At 58.3% G+C, this 18,445-nt stretch overlaps 1 protein-coding gene across 6 annotated transcripts in view; it reads left to right on the forward strand.

Annotated features, from left to right (window-relative positions):
• MROH1 (maestro heat like repeat family member 1) overlaps positions 1 to 18,445 on the forward strand; it is a 60,555-nt gene that overhangs the window by 7,813 nt on the left and 34,297 nt on the right. For 4 of the 6 annotated variants that reach the window (XM_059395355.1, XM_059395354.1, XM_059395357.1 and 1 more), the window contains exons 2-9: positions 7,193 to 7,262; positions 7,676 to 7,821; positions 11,996 to 12,127; positions 12,453 to 12,615; positions 12,779 to 12,877; positions 16,997 to 17,148; positions 17,608 to 17,748; positions 18,086 to 18,178. In XM_059395355.1, the coding sequence (XP_059251338.1) occupies positions 7,241 to 7,262; positions 7,676 to 7,821; positions 11,996 to 12,127; positions 12,453 to 12,615; positions 12,779 to 12,877; positions 16,997 to 17,148; positions 17,608 to 17,748; positions 18,086 to 18,178 (948 nt within the window). In that variant the 5' untranslated portion in view covers positions 7,193 to 7,240. Of the gene's footprint in view, positions 1 to 6,774; positions 6,847 to 7,192; positions 7,263 to 7,675; positions 7,822 to 11,995; positions 12,128 to 12,452; positions 12,616 to 12,778; positions 12,878 to 16,996; positions 17,149 to 17,185; positions 17,496 to 17,607; positions 17,749 to 18,085; positions 18,179 to 18,445 lie in introns of those variants that run through there. The other 2 variants (XM_059395356.1, XM_059395358.1) reach the window with 2 other exon arrangements.

An 18,445-nucleotide genomic window follows, 5' to 3' on the forward strand; every position in this document is an offset into this window, starting at 1 on the left:
AATCATGACGTGAGCCAAAGGCAGATGCTTAACAACTGAGCTACCCAGCCTCCCCCCCCCCCCCCACTTTTTTTTCTTTTAAGAGAGATAGAGATAGAGCACACACAGGTAGGGGAGGGAGAAGCAGGCTCCTCGCTGTCCTGGGCTTGACCCCAGGACCCGGGGATCGTGACCTGAGCCTAAGGCAGACACTTACTGACTAAGCCACCCAGGCGCCTAATAAATACAAAATTTATTTTTAAAAAAACAGCAGAAGTTTTTTGATGAATTTCAGTTTATCAAGTCTATTCTTTTTCCCCAGAGCACTTTTGCTTTTGGTATTGGTCTTAGAGATTTTCCTCTGCTTTTTACCCCCCAACCCCAAAATTTTCTGGACGGGCTGCGTGTCGGTGCTCGGTGCTGTTTGTCGGAAAGACGGTCTCTTCCCCACTGCATAGACGTCGTACCTCTGTGGAAAATCAGCTGGCCGCGTGAGTCGTGAAGTCCAGTAGTAGAAATCCTCCAGTCTGGTTTGGTTTGGTTTCAGAATTGTTCTGGCTGCTCTAAGGCCTTGCACTTCCGTACAAGTTGTAGGGCTAGTCCCCCGGTTTCTACAAGAAGCCTGTGGGATTGTGAGTGGGATGCATTTAATCTGTAGATCCATTCAGGAAGAATCGGCGCCTTCGCACACTGTCTCTCCACTTACTTACGGTTTCCTTAATGTCTCCCAGCGGCGTGGGGCGCCTGGGTGGCCCAGTTGGTTAAGCCTCTGACTCTTGGTTTCCTCTCTGGTTGGGATCTCAGGGGCCCGAGGTGCGGCCCAGCGCTGGGCTCCACACTCAGCGCTTTACTTGTCGCTTGCCCCCTGCCCTCACCCCAGCCCTGTGTGCGAGCTCTCTCTTTCTCTCAAGTGAACATATAAACCGTAAGTGTGTGTGTGTCCATCTCAGCAGTGTTTGATAGCGTTACTGTCTAATACATCTCTTGTCAAATTTATTTTCTAATATTTCATATTTTGGCAGGGTGGGGGAAAATATTTCATATTACTTGACTCAGCAAATGGCACGAGTTCCAATTTTTGATTGTTTATTGTTAGCAAATAGAAATACAGTTGATTTTTAAAAATTTTTTTTTTTTTTTTGATTTTTAAAAATTTTTTAAAGATTGATTATTTATTTATTTGACAGATTGAAAGCACAAGTAGGCAGAGAGGCAGGCAGAGGGGGAGGGAGAAGCAGGCTCCCTGTTGAGCAGAGAGCCCGATGAGAGAGCTCTGTCAGAGAGAGAGAGAGCGAGCGAGAGAGAGAGCACACACAGGCAGGCAGAGAGGCAGGCAGAGGGAGAAGTAGGCTCCCCGCGGAGCAAGGAGCCCAGTGTCGGACTCGATCCCAGGACACAGGGACCATGACCTGAGCCGAAGGCAGCCACCCAACCAACTGAGCCATGCAGGCGTCTCTTAAGATTTTATTTCTCTGAGAGAGAGTAGAGGGAGACGCAGAGGGAGAGGGACAGGCAGACTCCCTGCTGAGTACAGCGCCCGATGGAGGGCTCAGACCCATGACCTGAGCTGAAATCAAGAGTCAGACACTCAACTGAGCTACCCACGCACACCTGAGCATCTAGTTTCTTAAGGTAGAAGATCACATGGTTCTTCTTTTCTAATATAGACATTAGTGCTATAAATGTCCCACAAATGTTGGTATATTTTTTCATTTTCATTCACTTCAACTGCCTTGTAATTTTACTTTTGATTTCTTTTTTGCTTCATGTATTATTTTGAGGCACATTAAGTACTTTTTAAAATACTAATGGGGGGGGGGCCCTGGGTGGCTCAGTTGTTAAGCATCATCTGCCTTTGGCTTAGGTTGTGATCCCAGGGTCCTGGGATTGAGCCCGGGATGGAACCCCGCATCAGGCTCCCTGCTCAGTGGGGAGCCTGCTTCTCCCTCTCCCATTCCCCCTGCTTGTGTTCCCTCTCTCGGTCTCTCTCTCTCTCTGTGTCAAATGAATGAGTGAATGAATGAATGAATGACTTGGGAATATTTCAGATAGCCTTCTCTTATTGATTTTTAATTTAATTCCATTGCAGCCAGAGAACATACTCTGTATGACTTGAACTCTTTTAAATTGACTGAGATTTGTTTTCCTGCCCAGAATATAGTCAGTTTTGATAAATATTCCATGTACTTTCAGAAAAAAACATATTCTACTGTTAATGAAAAGATGGTTGTGTAAATACTATGTAGGTCAAGTTGGTTGACGGTATTGTTCAGGACTTCTCTACACTTAATGATTACTTTTACAGTTGTTTCGCTAATTATGGAGAAATCAGTTGTTTTGCTAATTATGGAGAATTTCCACTACAATTTGTTTAAAAGATTTTATTTATTTATTTATTCGTCAGAGAGAGAGAGAGGGAGAACACAAGCAGGCAGAGCAGCAGGCAGAGAGGAGCAGGTCCCCACTGAGCAAGGAGCTGGACGTGGGACTCAATCCCAGGATCCTGGGATCATGACCCGAGCTGAAGGCAGCAGCTTAACCCACTGAGCCCCCAGGCGTCCCTCCACTACAGTTTGTATTTGTCTATTTTTTCTTACATGTTCATTAGTTTAGGCTTTGTGTATTTCGAAGTTCTCCTATTAGGCACATAAATGTTTAGGATCGTATGTCTCCGATCTATTTTGTCTAATATTGACATAGTCACTCCAGCTTTCTTATAACTTGCATCAGCCTTGTCTTTTACCATCCTTTTTCTTTAACCTTTTTATATTAGCAAATGCGGCCTTTCTCGTGGATTTTTTTAGTATATGAGACAGACACAGTCATAATAACTATCTAAATGTTGTTTACTGATTTTTCTGCCTCATTTCTGGTTCAATTTGTATTTATTGATTCATTCCCATTGTGGGTTGTATTTTTTTTGCTTCTTTGCATGCCTGGTAATTTTTGATTGGATGCCAGACATTGTTATTTTACCTTGTTGGTGCTGGATTTTTTTTTTTAAGATTTATTTATTTATTTGATAGACGGATCCCAAGTAGGCAGAGAGACAGGCAGAGAGAGAGGAGGAAGCAGGCTCCCCGCTGAGCGGAGAGCCCGATTTGGAGCTCGATCTCAGGACCCTGAGACCATGACCTGAGCCGAAGGCAGAGGCTTTAATTCCCTGAGCCACCCAGGCGCCCCAGTGCTGGATATTTTTGTGTTCCTATTCTTCTTCTTTTTTTAGATTTTATTTATTTATTTTGAGCGAGAGAAAGAGATAGTGATAGGCAGGACCAGCGAGAGGGAAAAGCAGACTCTCCACTAAGCAGGGACCCAGATGTGGGGCTCTGTTTCAGAACCCTGGTATTAGGACCTGAGCTGAAGGCAGACGCCCAACTGACCCCCCCCACCCCCAGCGCCCCTGTTTATTATTCTTGAACTTTGTGCTGGGATGTAGCTGAGTGACTTAGGAACAATTTGATCTTTTCAGGTCTTATTTTTGGCTTTGTTAGGTAAGACCAGAACGGCACTTAGTTTACAGCTCGTTTTACTTTGTACTGAGGCAAGATTGTTTTGAGCGTTCTTCCCAACACTCTGTGACTTGTGGTGTTTTCCGTCTGGCCGCTGAGAGCAGCCACGTGCTTGGCCTGTTGGGAGTTCTGGGGATTGTTTCTGCTAATCCTTCCAGGTAGGTTTTCCCTGGCTTTTGGTAATTTCTTCTTAAACATGGTGCTTGTATTAGTTTTCCTCTGCTGCTGTAACAAATTACCATAAACTTCATAGCTTAAATGACATATATTTAGTACACTAAGGTTCTTGAGGTCAGAAGTCTGATGTGGCTCTCACCAGGCTAAAATCCAGGGGTCAGTCGGGCTGTGCTCTTTTCTGGGTTCTCTGGGGAAAATCTGCTTCCTGCTCTCAGCTTGTTGGCAGAATTCGGTTCATTGTGGTTGTAGGAACAGAGTCCCTGTTTGATCACTGCCTGTGGACTGAGGGACATATCTGACTTTTAGTGGCCGCCCACGTTATGTGGTCCGGAGCCGCCTTCCTGTCTTTTTAAAGCCAGCTGTGGTGCGTTGGGTCCTTTCCGCACTGGGAATTTCTCCTGCGCTTTCCACGCAGTCCCTGGACCCTGCTGGGAAGGCTTCTCTGCGTTCGCGGCTTCCGCAGTTGGGCTGGTCTCACCCACGTAATCCCTCCAACCACAGGGTTTGTACCCTTAACCCTATCTGCTGAGTTCCTTTTGGCACAGTCGGTAACATAGCCACAGGTTCTGGGGGTGAGGACATGGTCGTCTTTGGGGACATTATTCTGCCACCCAGCATTGACCAGTAAGTCAGCTGAGTGACCAAGGTCTCTGGAGTTCTTGCTGGTACCAGAGTCTGCAAACCGGCAGGACCTGGTCTCCCAAGATACTCCCAGTGTGTCTCAACTCAGGTGTATTGCTGAGTCCTCCTGATGCCTGGATGCACCCCCGGACAGTGAGCTGGAGTGCTCAAGGGCTCCTGGCCTTCATGTCCTGATGTCCGTCACCGAGGTGACTGAGAACTACTGTTCCTCTTGAGTTGTTTGGGTCAGGAGAGCAAATTGGTGCGTTCCTCCCATCTGGGCTAGGAGCTCATGTCTCATTATTGTTTCCTTATTTTTTCTTCTGTTTGAGTTGGGTGCAGTTGGCCTTTTGCACTTCTCTGAAGAGCGCTCCAAACCTGCTGATCCCAAGTTGGTTTACCCTGGTTCCTTCCCGGGTGGTGGAGGGAGGTGGCCATGGCCTCCACAGGGTGAAACCTCTGCTCCAGAGACTGCAGCTTGCCCCCGTGGCTTTAGGCCACAGGCCTAGCACTCGGGGTCTAGGTTCTGTCCGGCGGTGCGCGGCCGCCTCTGGCAAGTATCTCTGGGCTCTTGTGGCACTTGCTGCCGGCGAACCTCACACCCCGCCCAACAGCCGTGACGTTTCCAGCCCTTGATGCTTGGGGTTTGCGGTTTTTGCCTTCTTGCTCTGCCACAAATGAAATGTGTGTTTCTATGTCTTGTTTCCCTTGTTACTTTTAGATGCTTTCCAGGCAGAAAGGGGAAACACCGTGCTGATGCCAGCGTCTTTAAGCTAGTCTTCTCCATCTGCTTTCTAGCTGCTTGTGATTCCTGGAGATGCCTGATTTGCTAATTTTATCTTGTTTTCTAGTGCTCTTGTGGATTTACTTTTTTAAAACTTGCATCCTTGGGACATCTGCTGGCTCATTCAGTAGAGCCTGTGACTTTTTTTTTTTTAAGATTTTTCATTTTAATTATTTGACAGAGAGAGAGAGAGAAAGCACATACAAGTAGGAAGAGTGGCAAACGGAGAGGGAGAAGCAGACTCCCAGCTGAGCAGTGAGCCCGATGCGGGACTCAATCCGAGGACCCTGGGATCATGACCTGAGCCGAAAGGCAGACGCTTGACCCACTGAGCCACCCGGGCACCAGCAGCAGCTCTGGATCTTGGGTTGTGAGCTTGAGCCCCAGGCTGGGTGTAGAGAGATTAGTTAAAAAGAAAATCTTAAAAATATATAATAAAAGAAAAACTTGCATCTTCTCTGTCATTTCTTTGAGGTTTTGTTGGGAGGGACATACACTTGAGGTCATCTCCCTTCCTGCGCCGGAGTCCTCGTTCCGCCACCACGCTCCCTGTGGTTTCTCACGTCGCTTCTTCCCTTTTGTGTCTCTAGCGGGACGCGCGTCGCTCGTTAGGGGCAGTCACGGCAGCCCCTCTGGCATCTCCGTCCTTTCGCGGCTGAGAGGTCACCCGGGGCCCAGCCTGCAAGAGATCGGTAGAGGGCGGGCGGCGTGGCCGGCAAACAGCAGACGTTGCGTTAGAAAGCCGCCGGCGACGGTGCTGAGGGCCGACGGCCCCTCTGACCTTAAGGGCCCTGGAGAGTGCAACGTAGGCCTCACCCTGTGACCCTGTGGAGAAGAGGCAGAGGCCCTTGCACACTCAGGGACTTGGTCCCATGAAGCCTGCAGTGCACCTCTTTTTTTGTAAGATCTATTTTATTTTATTACTATTTTTAAAATAATAATAATAAAATAATAAAAATAAATAATATTTATAAATATAATAAGTATAAATATAAAGAAAAATAATATAAATAAATAAAAATATAAAATAAATAATATTTATTTATTTGACAGAGAGACACAGCGAGAGAGGGAACACAGGCAGGGGGAGTAGCAGAGGGGGAAGCAGACTACCCCCCATCTGAGCAGAGAGCTTGATGCGGGGCTCAATCCCAGGATCCTGGGACCATGACCCGAGTCCAAGGCAAACGCTTAAGGCCTGAGCCCCCCAGGCTCCTCAAGATTTATTTCATTCAGAGAGAAAGTGGGCGAGGGAGAGGCAGAGGGAGAGTGAGGGGAGCCTCAGGAAGACCTCCACGGAGCCTGAAGCCCGACTCGGGGCTCGGTATCACCACCCTGAGACCGTGACCCACACCGAAACCAAGAGTAGGTCACTCAGGTGCTCCGATAGCTGCACCTCTTCATGCCATGGGCCGTTTGGACGGTCGGTGTCTGCTGGCAGGGAACCTGCTAGATCCCCGTGCTGCCCACCCAGCCTGTCCGAGCCACGACGAGGCTCGTTCTGTGCCCTGCTGGGATTCTTGGCTCGGTGGGTCCTGAGCCTGCGGTGATCAAGGTCTTGGCGCAGGTTTCTCTGCCCACACAGACTGCTCCTGACGTCTGCCTTAGGTGTGCCCCTCTCCTCTACACAGCTCAGGGAGATGCCGTAGGTGGAAGCAGTACCGCCTTTGCCCAGGTCACCGCGTGGGGCTGACGTCACCCTGGTGGGGCTGCCGGCGTGGGGGGGGCAGAGGACAGCTGGCAGCTGTTGAGGGACGCCGCCTCCTGTCCTCCGTGAGTGGTTCTGCCCCGCTGTGGCAGCTAGCTCCCACGGGAAAAGGCACTGGGATCGTGGGGTTTTTCGATGAGTGGTTTTTGTTTTTTTTTTTTAAATTTTTTAGGGGGGGGGCAAGGGGGGGGGGGGGGGAAGGGGGGCCGGGGGCCGAGGGAGAGTCTCAAGCAGACTCCCCGCCGAGAGGGCCCGACCTAGGGCTGCATCCCGAGAGCCCGGGATCATGACCTGAGACGAAATGGAGAGTTGGAGGCGAACAGGCCGGGCCCCGCGCCGGCGCCCTGAGGTCATGTCTCTCGGTGGCGCAGGCGGCATCTGACCTAGCCGCTGGGTTTTTGCTTCCTCGAGGTTTGGGAAGAAGCTGTCCGCGCATGCCGTGGGTGAGGCGGAGGCGAGATGACCGAGTCCTATGTGAAGAGTGAGTGTGGGGGCCCCGCGGGCAGGACGCAGGAGCACCTGGCACCGGGCGGCGTCTCTGGGAGCCACGAGGGGCCTGGGCTGCTCCCAGGCGGGGCAGCTTCGCACCTGGCCCCGAGCCCGTAGCGCCCGCGTTTATAGCAGCCGCGGTCCAGCGGGGGCAGGAGTCGTGGGGCAGTCAGGGCAGGCTGCGGCTGGCCAGAGCGCCCTCGGAGCGGACAGCCCGTGGGTGCCAAGCAGACCCCGGTGGCCCAGGGGGTGGGAGGCGGCGCCCCGGGGGTGGAGGGTGGCGGCAGGCAAGGCGGCGGGAACGCGCCGGGGAGCGAGGGGCCGGCGTCCCGCGGTGGGAGGCCAAGGCGGTGGCTGGCCGGGCGGGCTGCGCCTGAGCGTGCGCGCTGGGCTTTGTCGTTGCAGAGCTGGCCGCCATCCTGCTGGACGCCATCACCGACAAGGACCCTCTGGTGCAGGAGCAGGTGTGTGGCGCCCTGTGCGCCCTGGGAGAGGCTGCGCCGGAGGAGGCGCTCGGCGCCTGTGAGGAGTACCTGCGGCAGCATGAGAAGGTAGTCCCTGCCCAGCGGGGCCGGGCGCGGGGGCGGCGCCTGTAGGTGGCGGTGGGTCCGTGGCTGTGCCGTCAGTTGCTGTGGGCGGAAAGCCGCATTCCCTTGAGGTGGGACATGTCCAGGACAGATGAGACCCCTTGTCTTGTGGCCAGCGCCTTGGCCTGTGTGGGGGCACCGGCTGGGGGCGGTGCCGCGTCCAGCGGTCACACACAGGGGCTGTGTTGCTGTCCCCGGTCAGTCACTGGCCAGAGACTGAACCGCTCTCCCTGCCAGGGTCTGTGCTGTCCCCCAGGGAGAGAAGGCCCCTTGTCATTAGCTGCAGCGTGACGAGTGTTCTGCGGTGGGGGTGGAAGTCGGGGCTGCCCCAGGAGACGGGGCCTTTCCCTCACCCTCCTGCTGCCTGCTGGCGGGGCAGGGGCCGGGCAGGGGCGGCAGACCCCTGGGGACCTGTGTGCTGCCTGTGCCCCGGGGGGACCCTGTCGGTGCTGCCGGAGCGCCTCCGAGCCAGCGCTCCTCCTGGCCTCACTGCTGTCTGCTGGGTCTCAGCCCCGTGACGCTGTGACGCTGCTGGATCCCTGTGCACTGTCTCTCTTCTGTCTCAGCGTGTGGTCTGGGCCCTTCCCGGCAGGGGAAGGCACTTCTGCAGCCTCCAAAGACTGTTTCTCTTTGTGTGATTTGACCCCCAGATGTGGAAAAAGGGATCTCTCTGCAATGGGAGGTCATTCTCTCTCGTGTCTCGGGTGCCATCTCCTGGGGGAGCAGCTCCGTCCCCCGAGCGGCCACTGAGCCAGTTGTTCCTGGGTGTCTGTGTTGGTGTAGGACACTAGGACTGCCCGCGGGCGCCGGGGTTAGAGGTGCACCGTTCTTGGTGCGAGAGCACGCTCCCACGCTTGGGCACCATGCACCCCTCGTGGCTCTCCCGTGGCTCTGTGGAGCTTCGTGTTGACGTGCTGGGCGCCAGTGCCCTTCTCAGTGGCGCAGAAGGGGCCGGCCGTGATGTGCTGGATCAGCGTCCGATGGGACCGCAGACCAGACCGGGGCCGCCCGGCCGCTTGAGGGGCTGGCCCAGGAGCGCTTACTGAGGGGCTACAGGAGCCCTTGTGAGTTTTAGTGACTCGTCGCAAAATTTACGTGGGCCTCATGCTTGTCGTTCTCTAGCTCACTTATGATTTTATCCCACTCCTAGCCTTTCCGTTTCTTTAAACAACTTCAAAATAAAAATCTTCGCCCACATTTGCATATTTGCGGTAAACGTGCGCTCAGTGGGAAGCTCTGTCCCGCGGAAACGTGCTCCTCCGGGCGCCTCTGTCCCCCGAAGGCCACTCCAGGGTCGGCCGCTCCTGTGCTGCATCCCAGCCGGGCTTCCTGGGGCCTCTCCCCGGAGGGAGCGCGGGCAGGGTGCCCATGGGGCGCTCAGGTAGGGCTGGGGAGCGACTGCGGGAACCGAGGCAAAAATCACCATCCAGGTCTGTCAAGTGCTTACTCTGACAAGAGCAGACTTGGGCTTGTCGCAGCTGCGGAGGCCGGGAGTCGCAGGACACCGTGCTGGCAGCTCCCGTGTGTGGCGGGGCCCACTTCTTGGTGTACAGACCGCTGTCTCCTCGTCATGTCCTCGCACGGCAGAGGGGAGTCGGGGCTTCCTGCGGTCTCTTTAGCAGGCAGTGATCCCCCGTGGGGCTCCACCCTTGTGACCTACTCAGCGCCCAAAGACCCTGCTCTCACAGCCATCCTCCGGGGCTCGGTTCCCTCACAGCCGTTCCAGGGGCCCGTCTCTAGCAGTAGAGAAGCCCAACTTGCCAGTGTGACTGACGCTTTTCTTCTCTTTGTTCTGCTTTTTCGGGCTGGTTTCAACGTCATGTGCTCCCATCTGGCTTCCTCTAGAATCTCATCCTAACGTAAGGGACTCGTAACCGGCCACTTGTCAGCTCACTGCAGGTCTCCACACGGAGGCTGTGTGTGGCCGCAGCAGGCAAGCCCGGGTGTGGGTGTGGGTCCCAACCCACCGGGCCACTGGGCTCGAGCCGTGTGAACCCACCTCCCCCATGAGAAGTGGAATGGATTCTCTGGTCACGCAAGGGACTTGAGAGCCCAATGTCAGAACACAAAGCCGCAGCGGCCACTGCTGCAGCCGGAGGGGGTTGCCCGCGGTGCTGTTAGTCTGCCGCGACAGTCCGAGTCTGCTGGAGGGAGCAGCTTTGGGGTCAGGGCCTTAGATGGCTGTGGGGCTCATCCTGTGCCCTGGGACCACCCGTGACCAGGGTCCAGCCTACACATGGCCTGCGTAGCCAGGTCAATCTCTTTAGCAGGTGTGGTCCATTGGGGGGAAGAGACAGAACAATGGGTCCTCTGGTGACCCGCCACATGGCTATAGAGCCCGAAGTCTCACACACGCCCACCCTGGGCCCGGATCGGCAGCAGGCAAGCCCAGTGCGCCGTCCCCGTCTGTCCGTCTGTCCAGCTCAGTTCCTGCTGCGCTCAGATGACAGAGGGGCTGTGGTTTTATCCCTGTGCGCGCAGGGCCTGCGGAGGCCTGACGGACAACCTGTGTGGGAAGCGGACAAGCCGCGCTCTGGTATGACTGGCGCTCTGCCTGTTGGACTTCCCAGAGCAATGGAAAATGCGGGGGGGGGGGGCACATTTTCTTTAAAAATGAGCCGCTGTTGTCGTCTCTGTCAAAATCCCAGTGATGTTTTTTTGCGGAAATAGGAAAAGCCGCCATAAAATTCCTCTGGAGTCTCAGGGGACCCAGGATAGCCCGAAGAGTGTTAAAAGAGAACAAAGCCGGGAGCTCACGCTTCTTGGCCTCCGAACCTGCTGCAGAGCCCCTGGAGTCAGACAGGGCGGTGGGGACGGGCGTAGAGACAGACTCGTAGATGAGCGGAATAGGACTGAGAGCCCAGGAGAAAAGCCTCACGTGTGTGGTCGGAGGCAAGGGAAGAAAACCGAAAACTAGAGCTTTCCCCCGGAAAACTCGGGCAGATCATGTGATCTGTTCGTATATCTCGAGATGTTTATGATGTGTTGGCTTTTTTCAGGAGCAAAAGTCACGTCCATTCCTGGGGCCCACCCTGGGAGGGAGCTTGTGCTCCGGACTGAGCAACGGCCCTGGCGGTCGTATGCCCCTGCTTCCCTAGGCTCCTCCAGCCCGAGTCGTCTCTCTACCTTGCCACTTTGTCTCTGGTCCCACAAGCTCAGTCCTGTCCCAGCGCGGGCCCGGGTACCACCCACTGCAGAGTGCCCCCACCTGCCACCGGGATGCTCCGTTCCTGGGGGTGGGCGAGTCCTCAGGAAAGGCCAGTGGGGGTCTTCCCCTGCCCCCAGCCAGTGTCTTGTCCTCGCCTCCAGACTGAGCGCCTGGGGGCTCCTGGCTGGATGGAGTCTTCCACGTGGCTGGGCTGGGCTCCTCTCCGCGGCCTTGTCATCACAGTAGGGTGTCTGGGCTTCCTTGCCCTGGCCCTCCCCCTGGCCCCCACCTGCAGCTTCGCAGTCGGGGCGAGGATGAGCGCCCGGTGGCGTCGCCGCTGCGAGGTGCAGATGTGGACGGTGTCTGGGCCAGTGGCTGGGCTCGTGCAGGGCCCGCCCTGAGCAAGGAGAAGCCCCAGTGGTGGCTGGGGACGGCCCCAGGGGCGCAGGGGCCGGGCCGCGCCATCATCTCCCGTGTTAGTCTTGGGACCCTTGGGTGTGTTTGCCAGTTTGGGGAGGACTGTGACAGACGAGGCTCCCTGGGGTGGGAAGGGCCCCAGAGTGAGGAGAGGGCCCTCGGGTGGAAGGGCCAGCCAGTGGTCTCTGACAGGCGCTCCCGGGGAGCCCGGAGGATGCCTGGTGACAGAGACCCCTGCCGTGATGGGGTGTCACGGGGCAGTGCAGCCTCTGGCCGGGAGATCCTGGCCACAGCGGGGAGGGCTGTCGTCACCCCTCGTGAGTCTCGCACAGAACTCTCCTGGCACTGCTGACAGTCAGGGGCCCCGAGTCCCTCTCACGGTCCTTGCTGGGTGAGGCACTAAGGCGCTGGGCACACGGGGCGCCGTCGGGTGTGCTCCTTTCCGCCCTGCTGGGGCGGCCGCAGGTGCTTTTGTCCCGAGGAGCCCTCCAAAGAGAGCAGGAGGCGTCAGCAGGGTGCCTGGGTGCTGGGCTCACCTTCCAGGACCTTCCTCCATGGTCTCTCTCTGCTCAGCTGGCACACCCTTACCGGACGATGATCCTGAGGGCCGTGGAGGTGCTTGTGAGCAGCCACATCGGTGAGCTGGACAAGGCTGAGGCCAGGGCTGTCACCCTCCTGGCTTCCAGCGAGATGACCAGGGCAAAGGTATGGCTGCACCTGTGTGGCTTGGGGCAGGAAGCTGCTTCCCTAGAACTCCCTACCAGGCGCATCAGGAATGCGGTCACCCATGACTAGGGGTGGCGATCGAAGCAGAGAGCAAAATTCCTAAACTCTCTGGGCAGCTGTGGGGGCAGGGGGGCCTGCATCCCAGTTTTGGGGGGTGCTGCTGGGCTCCACACAGGGCCTGGCTCCTAGTGCCGGCTCCTTGCGGTGGGAGTGGCAGGTGCTTGGTGGCCTCTCCTGGGTGGGGGAGGGGGTCGCGTGTCCTTCGTGAGCTCAGGGCGTCAGTGCACATTTGGGGGGGGGGCAGGAGTTGGTCTGTGACTGGCAGCGGGCCGCCAGCGACGTCCTGGTGGCCGTCGGAAAGCGCTTCGTCAGCACGGTGATGGAGGAGCTGCTGAGCAAGTTCCAGCCCGGGGCCCTGCCCCACTGCTCCGTCGTGCAGACCCTTGCCAACCTCGCGGCCTCCAACGGTAGGTGCCGCTTGGCCCGCCTCCGCCTGCATCCCGGAGCCTGTCGGGAGGGCCTCTGCACCACCTGGCCCAGGCCCCCTCTGCCTCTCTGGGGGGGCACGGGGAGGCCAGGCCGGGGGAGGCGGGGGTGGCGGGTAGCCCCTCACGCACCCCCCTTTTGCAGTGTTCGGCATGGTGCCCTTCCTGACGTCCATCCTGAGTACCATGCTACCCATGCTGGGCATGGCCAAGCACGACGCAATGAGGGTGGCCTTCTGCTGCGGTAAGATGGGGTCTCTGAAGGCGGGCGAGGCCTCCGGGGAGGGGACTGGGAGTAGCCTGCCCTCCACCCCCAGCCTTTGTGGAGGGTCATGAGTCCTCTGGGCTCCAGGAGGAGGTTTAGGGCACCGGTAGGTGCCCGCAGGCATGTGGGTAGAGCTCGGCCTCGGCCTCTGGCTGCTGGTGGGGACCGCTCTACCTCACTGGCAGGTCCCTGAGGCCCAGACCCTTGTGGGGGCGCGGGAAGAACCCTCCCCAGAGCCGCAGGGGCTTCCCGCTTTTCTCCATGTTCAGTGCTGGGCGCCTCGGAGAGCGGTCTTCACTGCGCTCCCACCGCCTCTGCTGCCCTCCGCGTGGCTGGGCGGAGGCTGGGCGTCCCTCCACAGCCGCAGCACCGCCGTTCCCAGCTCTGGCACCGAGGGGAGGGCCGGGAGCGCCGGCTCAGCCCAGACTGTCGGAACAGGACTCTGGTTAGGAGGGTCCCGGACATGGCTGGTGACGGGACAGGGTCAGGGGCCGCCTGGAGCTCAGCTGAGGGGTTGCTGGCTCTTTGCCAGCCGGCCTTGTCCTGCTGTTGCCACTTGGTGCCCCGCAGGTGGGCTGGAGCCTGGGAAAGCTGCCGGCCTGTGCGCACCTGGGGGCTTTCGAAGCAAGGGACTGGAGCTTTGGGACCTCGCCCACCCTGTTCACAGTGGCTTTGGGTCCCAGGTCCTGGGATGGGGCTCCAGCTTCTGCCGCCTCCTTACGGCCCCTTGTTCACGTGTCACTTGTCCCTGCCGTGGTCTCCTTCCTGCCTTCTCGGCTCCTCCTGCTGCACATGATGCCAGACTCCGGGTTGGGCACGGAAACTCTCCTTGACGCGGTTCTGGCTGAAAAGACAGCTTGAGACAGGATCCCGGGGACGCTGAGCCGGGATCTCCTCTGAGCAGGGACGCGGGGCGCGACACAGAAGGGACAGGCCGTGTGGGGTGTGGGGGCTTGAGCCCCGGGTGTATACTTAGAGGTGCGGAAGACAAGGCAGGGCGTTGGGAGGCCATCCGGGACGGGTGCATCCAGGCTGAGCGGGAGCGGGAGAAGAGCCCCAGGGCCCAGTAGCGTCCGCCCTGCGCAGCTCCTCGGAAGGGCGCGTAGGTCTGTGGCCGCCCGACTGGAACAGGAGGCTGACCCGCAGTGACAGAGCCCTGATCTCTTCCCCGTGGCAGTTTTTACTCCGTCTGTGTCTTCTCTCACATGTGAAGCGGGCCGGTTTCAGCAGCAGACTCCGCCGTAGGACGTCCCCGTAGCAGGCTGCGGGCCTCCTGTCCTGGCGGGCAGGCCTGTGTCCCCTGAGGACGATGGTCCTGGGCCAAGCACAGGATCTGTACGCGCTCGAAGGCCCTCCCTGGTTGAGTTCCATGGACCCTTGGGCCGGGGCGGGAAGAGCTGGGATGCGCAGAGGGGGAGCTGGTGTTCCCCAGAGGCCGCGTGTGTGAGGGGCCCGGCCATCCCTGCCCGACAGCCAGATTAGCGCCTGCGGGGACACGGGAGGGGAAAGCCTGGGGGAAAGGAAAGGTGCCACTAACCCCTCGGGGAGGCGGGAGAGGGGAGCAGAGTGTGTTGCCGTGAGGCAGCTGCTGCCAGAGAGCACAGCTGCGCTTTTTGGGGTGACAGACACAGTGACAGGGGCAACCAGAGATGGAAGAGGAGGCGGAGGAAATCCCCAGAAAACAGCAAAAATGCAAACATACGGAAGTAGAGAAGGAGGACTGGCATGACGTCGTGGTCAAGCAGACCCTGTCGGAAGAGCGCACGGGGCAATTGGGCACGGGGGCTGCCCAGGCCTGGCCCGGGGCGGGGGTACCAGGCAGCAGGGCCCTCCGGCACCCACACCAAGACGCTTTGTGGGGCGGCCCCTCCCCCGCGCACAGGAGGGTGCTGTGCACCATGGACTTGCACACTGCCCAGAGGCCATGTGCAGGGCCCCGTCCATGGCCAGGGGAGGCCCCGGACACGGGCAGGAGATGCAGGAGGTGCGGGCTGGCGTGGCTCGGGCTGGCTGCCCTCCCCTGGGGGAGGTGGTGTGGAAAGCTGCAGACCCGTCTCGCATGAGGGAAAGGTCCGCCCCAGTGCTTGCTTCTGGAGGAAAGGAAGTGGAGGTTGGGGAGGGCATAGAGAACGGCTGTTTGACCTTCGTGTGTGTGTGTGTGTGTGTGTGAGTGTGTGTGAGTGTGAGTGAGTGTGAGTGAGTGACAGGTAAAACCTAGTAATAAAGTGGGGAGGTTGATTTCTGCTTCCGGGAACAGAGTGGTCTGTCACCCTGAAAAACCTCGCTACAAAATGCTAAGAAATGCCGGTCAGCCTGACAACCGTCCTGATGATGGAGCTCAGAGAGGCGAGAGCACTGGGGGGCAGGACGAGAGCGGACTCTGGCCCCGCTCCCCGTGGCCAGCAGCCGTGCGGCAGGTGGGGGCGCATCTGCCTGGGCCAGACCCTCCAGAAACCCGGGATGACACAGAAGGGCTCCAGGACATGGTTTTCTCCTGAAGTTTTTTTATTTTTTAAAATGTTTTATTTACTTGAGAGAGAGAGAGAGGGCACACAGGCAGGGGGAGTGGGAAAGGGAGATGCAGACTCCCCGCTGAGCACAGAGCCTGGACTCGGGGCTCGGTCCCAGGACCCCAAGATCATGACCTGAACCGAAGGCAGATGCTTAACGACTGAGCCAGCCAGGTGCCCCTCTTCTAAAATTTCTTTAAATTCTATTTCTTGGGAACTCAACTGATGGCCCCTGTGTACACCAAAGCGTTGGGCTCATTCTTTGTCGGACTGGGGAGCCCATGACGGGAAGTTAGCCGTGTAAGTCGGCCACGTGAGAGCTGGGCTGGACAGGCTTGCGGATCTGCCGGCTGAGGCGGCAGCTCCCTGGGGGTCACCTCCGAGGGGGCCTCACAGACTGGTGCGGTGCCCTCCCCACAAGGCCTGGGAGTCATTGGCCCTCCTGGCCACTGCCCGGCTGCTCCACTACCCAGCCCTTAGAAGGGCCACACGGAGCGGGGCTACACGACGGGGCCCTCGCTCGGCCTTCCCTTGACCCAGTGTCAGCCCCTTGCTGACCACTCCTAGGCCTTTGTCTCTGCCAGGACTCGCCCGCCCGGATGTCCACGAGCGCAGTCACCGTGGGAGATGCGGCACGCTGCCCCCAGCCTGCCCCACCCCAGCCTGGGCCCTGTGACCCCGGTAGAGTGAGTGGCACTTGTGGCTCTGGGAGGGGTGAAGGGGCACGAGGCCTCTGCCTTTTACCTTACAGCCGGCTGCCGTGGGCCCAGCGCTATGAATGAGACCATCTGGCGCTGGTTGGTACCTGTGTGGGTTTCCCGGAGCCACTGTGACACAGTACCCCAAATTAGGGCGCTTCAGTGAGAAAAATGGGGGGCAGGTTGGCTCTGTCTGTGGAGCATGTGACTCTTGGTCTCAGGGTTATGAGTTTGAGCCCTACTTTGGGTGTAGGAATTACTTAAAAATAAAATCTTTTTTTTTTTTTTTTAAAGATTATTTATTTATTTATTTGACGGACAGAGATCACAAGTAGGCAGAGAGGCAGGCAGAGAGAGAGGAAGGGAAGCAGGCTCCCCGCTGAGCAGAGAGCCCGACGCAGAGCTCGATCTCAGGACCCTGGGATCATGACCTGGGCCGAAGGCAGAGGCTCAACCCACTGAGCCACCCAGGTGCCCCTTAAAAGTAAAATCTTAAAAAAGAAGATAAAAAGATAAAAGTATTCTGTCATGGTTCTGGAGGCCAGAAGTGCGAGATAGCTGTCGCCAGCGTTGGTTTCTTCGGGGCTCAGAGGCTCTGCTCCTTGGTCCCCCGCCCTCCGCCAGCGTCTGGTCTGTCTGTACCCTGCTGCCACCGCGCTGTCTCCTCTTTGTGTCTCTGTGTCTGTGTATTCTCTTTTAGGGACACAGTCATGTACGATTTAGGGCCCAGCATACCCCGCCATCGCAGCTTAAGCAGTTGTATCTGCAGAGAGCTGCTGGATTCTGGGAAGGACATGGGTGTGGCCGCTGTGCTGGGGGGGTGCCTTGCAGGTGGCTGGGGGCGCTGTTGTCAGGGTAACCGGCGCCCTCCCCCCTCCCCTCTGCAACAGCTCTGCAGCACTTCAGCGAGAGCATTCTGGAGTACCTGGCCGACCTGGACCAAGCCCCAGACCCGACGGTCAGGAAGGACACCTTTGCCGCCGACATGCTCAGTGCCTACGACATCCTCTTCAACCACTGGCTGCAGAGCCGCGAAGCCAAGGTGGCACTCGTCAGTGTGTCAGGAGCCTGGCTGCTTCCCCCACCAACGGGGGACAGGTCCTGGGCTGCTGTCCACACAGGCTTCAGTCCCTTCTGTGTCCTGCCCTCTGGCTCGGGATGGGGGTTGCATTGGGGAGTGGGGGTGCCCTGTGCAGGGTCCCTGCAGAATACAAGAATACGGCTTGTTTCCTGCCCTCCTACCCCTCTCTGCTGGACGCGGCTCATCGCCGGGGGTTGGGGGGCGGTCTCCTTCACGGCCTCCCTCCGTGGCAACTGTCCAGACCCCGGCTGTGTGTGGTCACGCTGACCTCTCTGCCTCTGGACCCCTCTCGGACCCGCAGTCATGTGGTAGCGGGGCTCTCCTCACTTCCGGCCTGGGTTCTTGGTGGGCGGGCCTTTTGCCTCTTCTCCACTTGGGTCAGTGGTTTGGGCCTGAGTGGCATGATTCTCTCGCTCTCAGCTCCGGCTCGCTGTGGTGGAGGCCCTGGGCCCCATGAGCCACCTGCTGCCTGGCGAGAAGCTGGAAGAGCAGCTGCCCAAGCTCCTGCCTGGGGTCCTGGCCCTCTACAAGAAGCACGCGGAGACCTTCCACGTGTCCAAGGTGCGCACCTGCACGCCATGGCCTGCGCAGAGCTCTGTCCCGGGGACTGGTCCCCAGCTGGCTGGGATGGGTGGGTGTAGCACCTGGGAAGGGTGGCTCAGGGTGCTGCTGGAGGCCGTGGTGGGTGGGGCCCGGTCACACTTGTCGCTGCCCTGCCCTGCCCAGGGGTCCTTCACTCGGCTATGCTGCCTGTCCCGAGACTTGCCCTCCTCTCTTAATTCTTGACTTGGACGTAGGTCTCCCTTACCTGAGCCCTGGAGTGGGGTCTTTGTGGCCAGGAGGTGGGGCTGGGGGCTTGAAGGAAGACCGAAGGCGCCTGTCCTCTGTGTCTGAGCAGAGCCTGGGCCAGATCCTTGAGGCCGCGGTGAGCGTGGGCAGCCGCACGCTGGAGCCGCAGCTGGACTCGCTCCTGGCCGCCCTGCATGCTCAGGTAGGGTGCACGGGACGGGAGCGGGGAGGGGGGCACCTGTGGCTGCGCAGGCTGGGGCTCCACAGGAAGGGTGCAGGGGGGCACCCTGGGGACAGGGCTGGTAGGACGGGGCAGTTCCTGGTGCTGCCCGTGGCCAGCCCTTGGGTGCAGATGCCTGCTGAGCCGTGCAGGGGGCAAGAGTGGTGTCCAGCCGGGCAGCACTGAAGTTGGGGTGTTCCCTGGGCCACGGGTGTGACACCCGGGTGAAGCTCCTCCCCGGCAGGAGTG

This window comes from Mustela nigripes, chromosome 3 (genome assembly GCF_022355385.1).
Source record: "Mustela nigripes isolate SB6536 chromosome 3, MUSNIG.SB6536, whole genome shotgun sequence".
NCBI lineage: Eukaryota > Metazoa > Chordata > Mammalia > Carnivora > Mustelidae > Mustela > Mustela nigripes.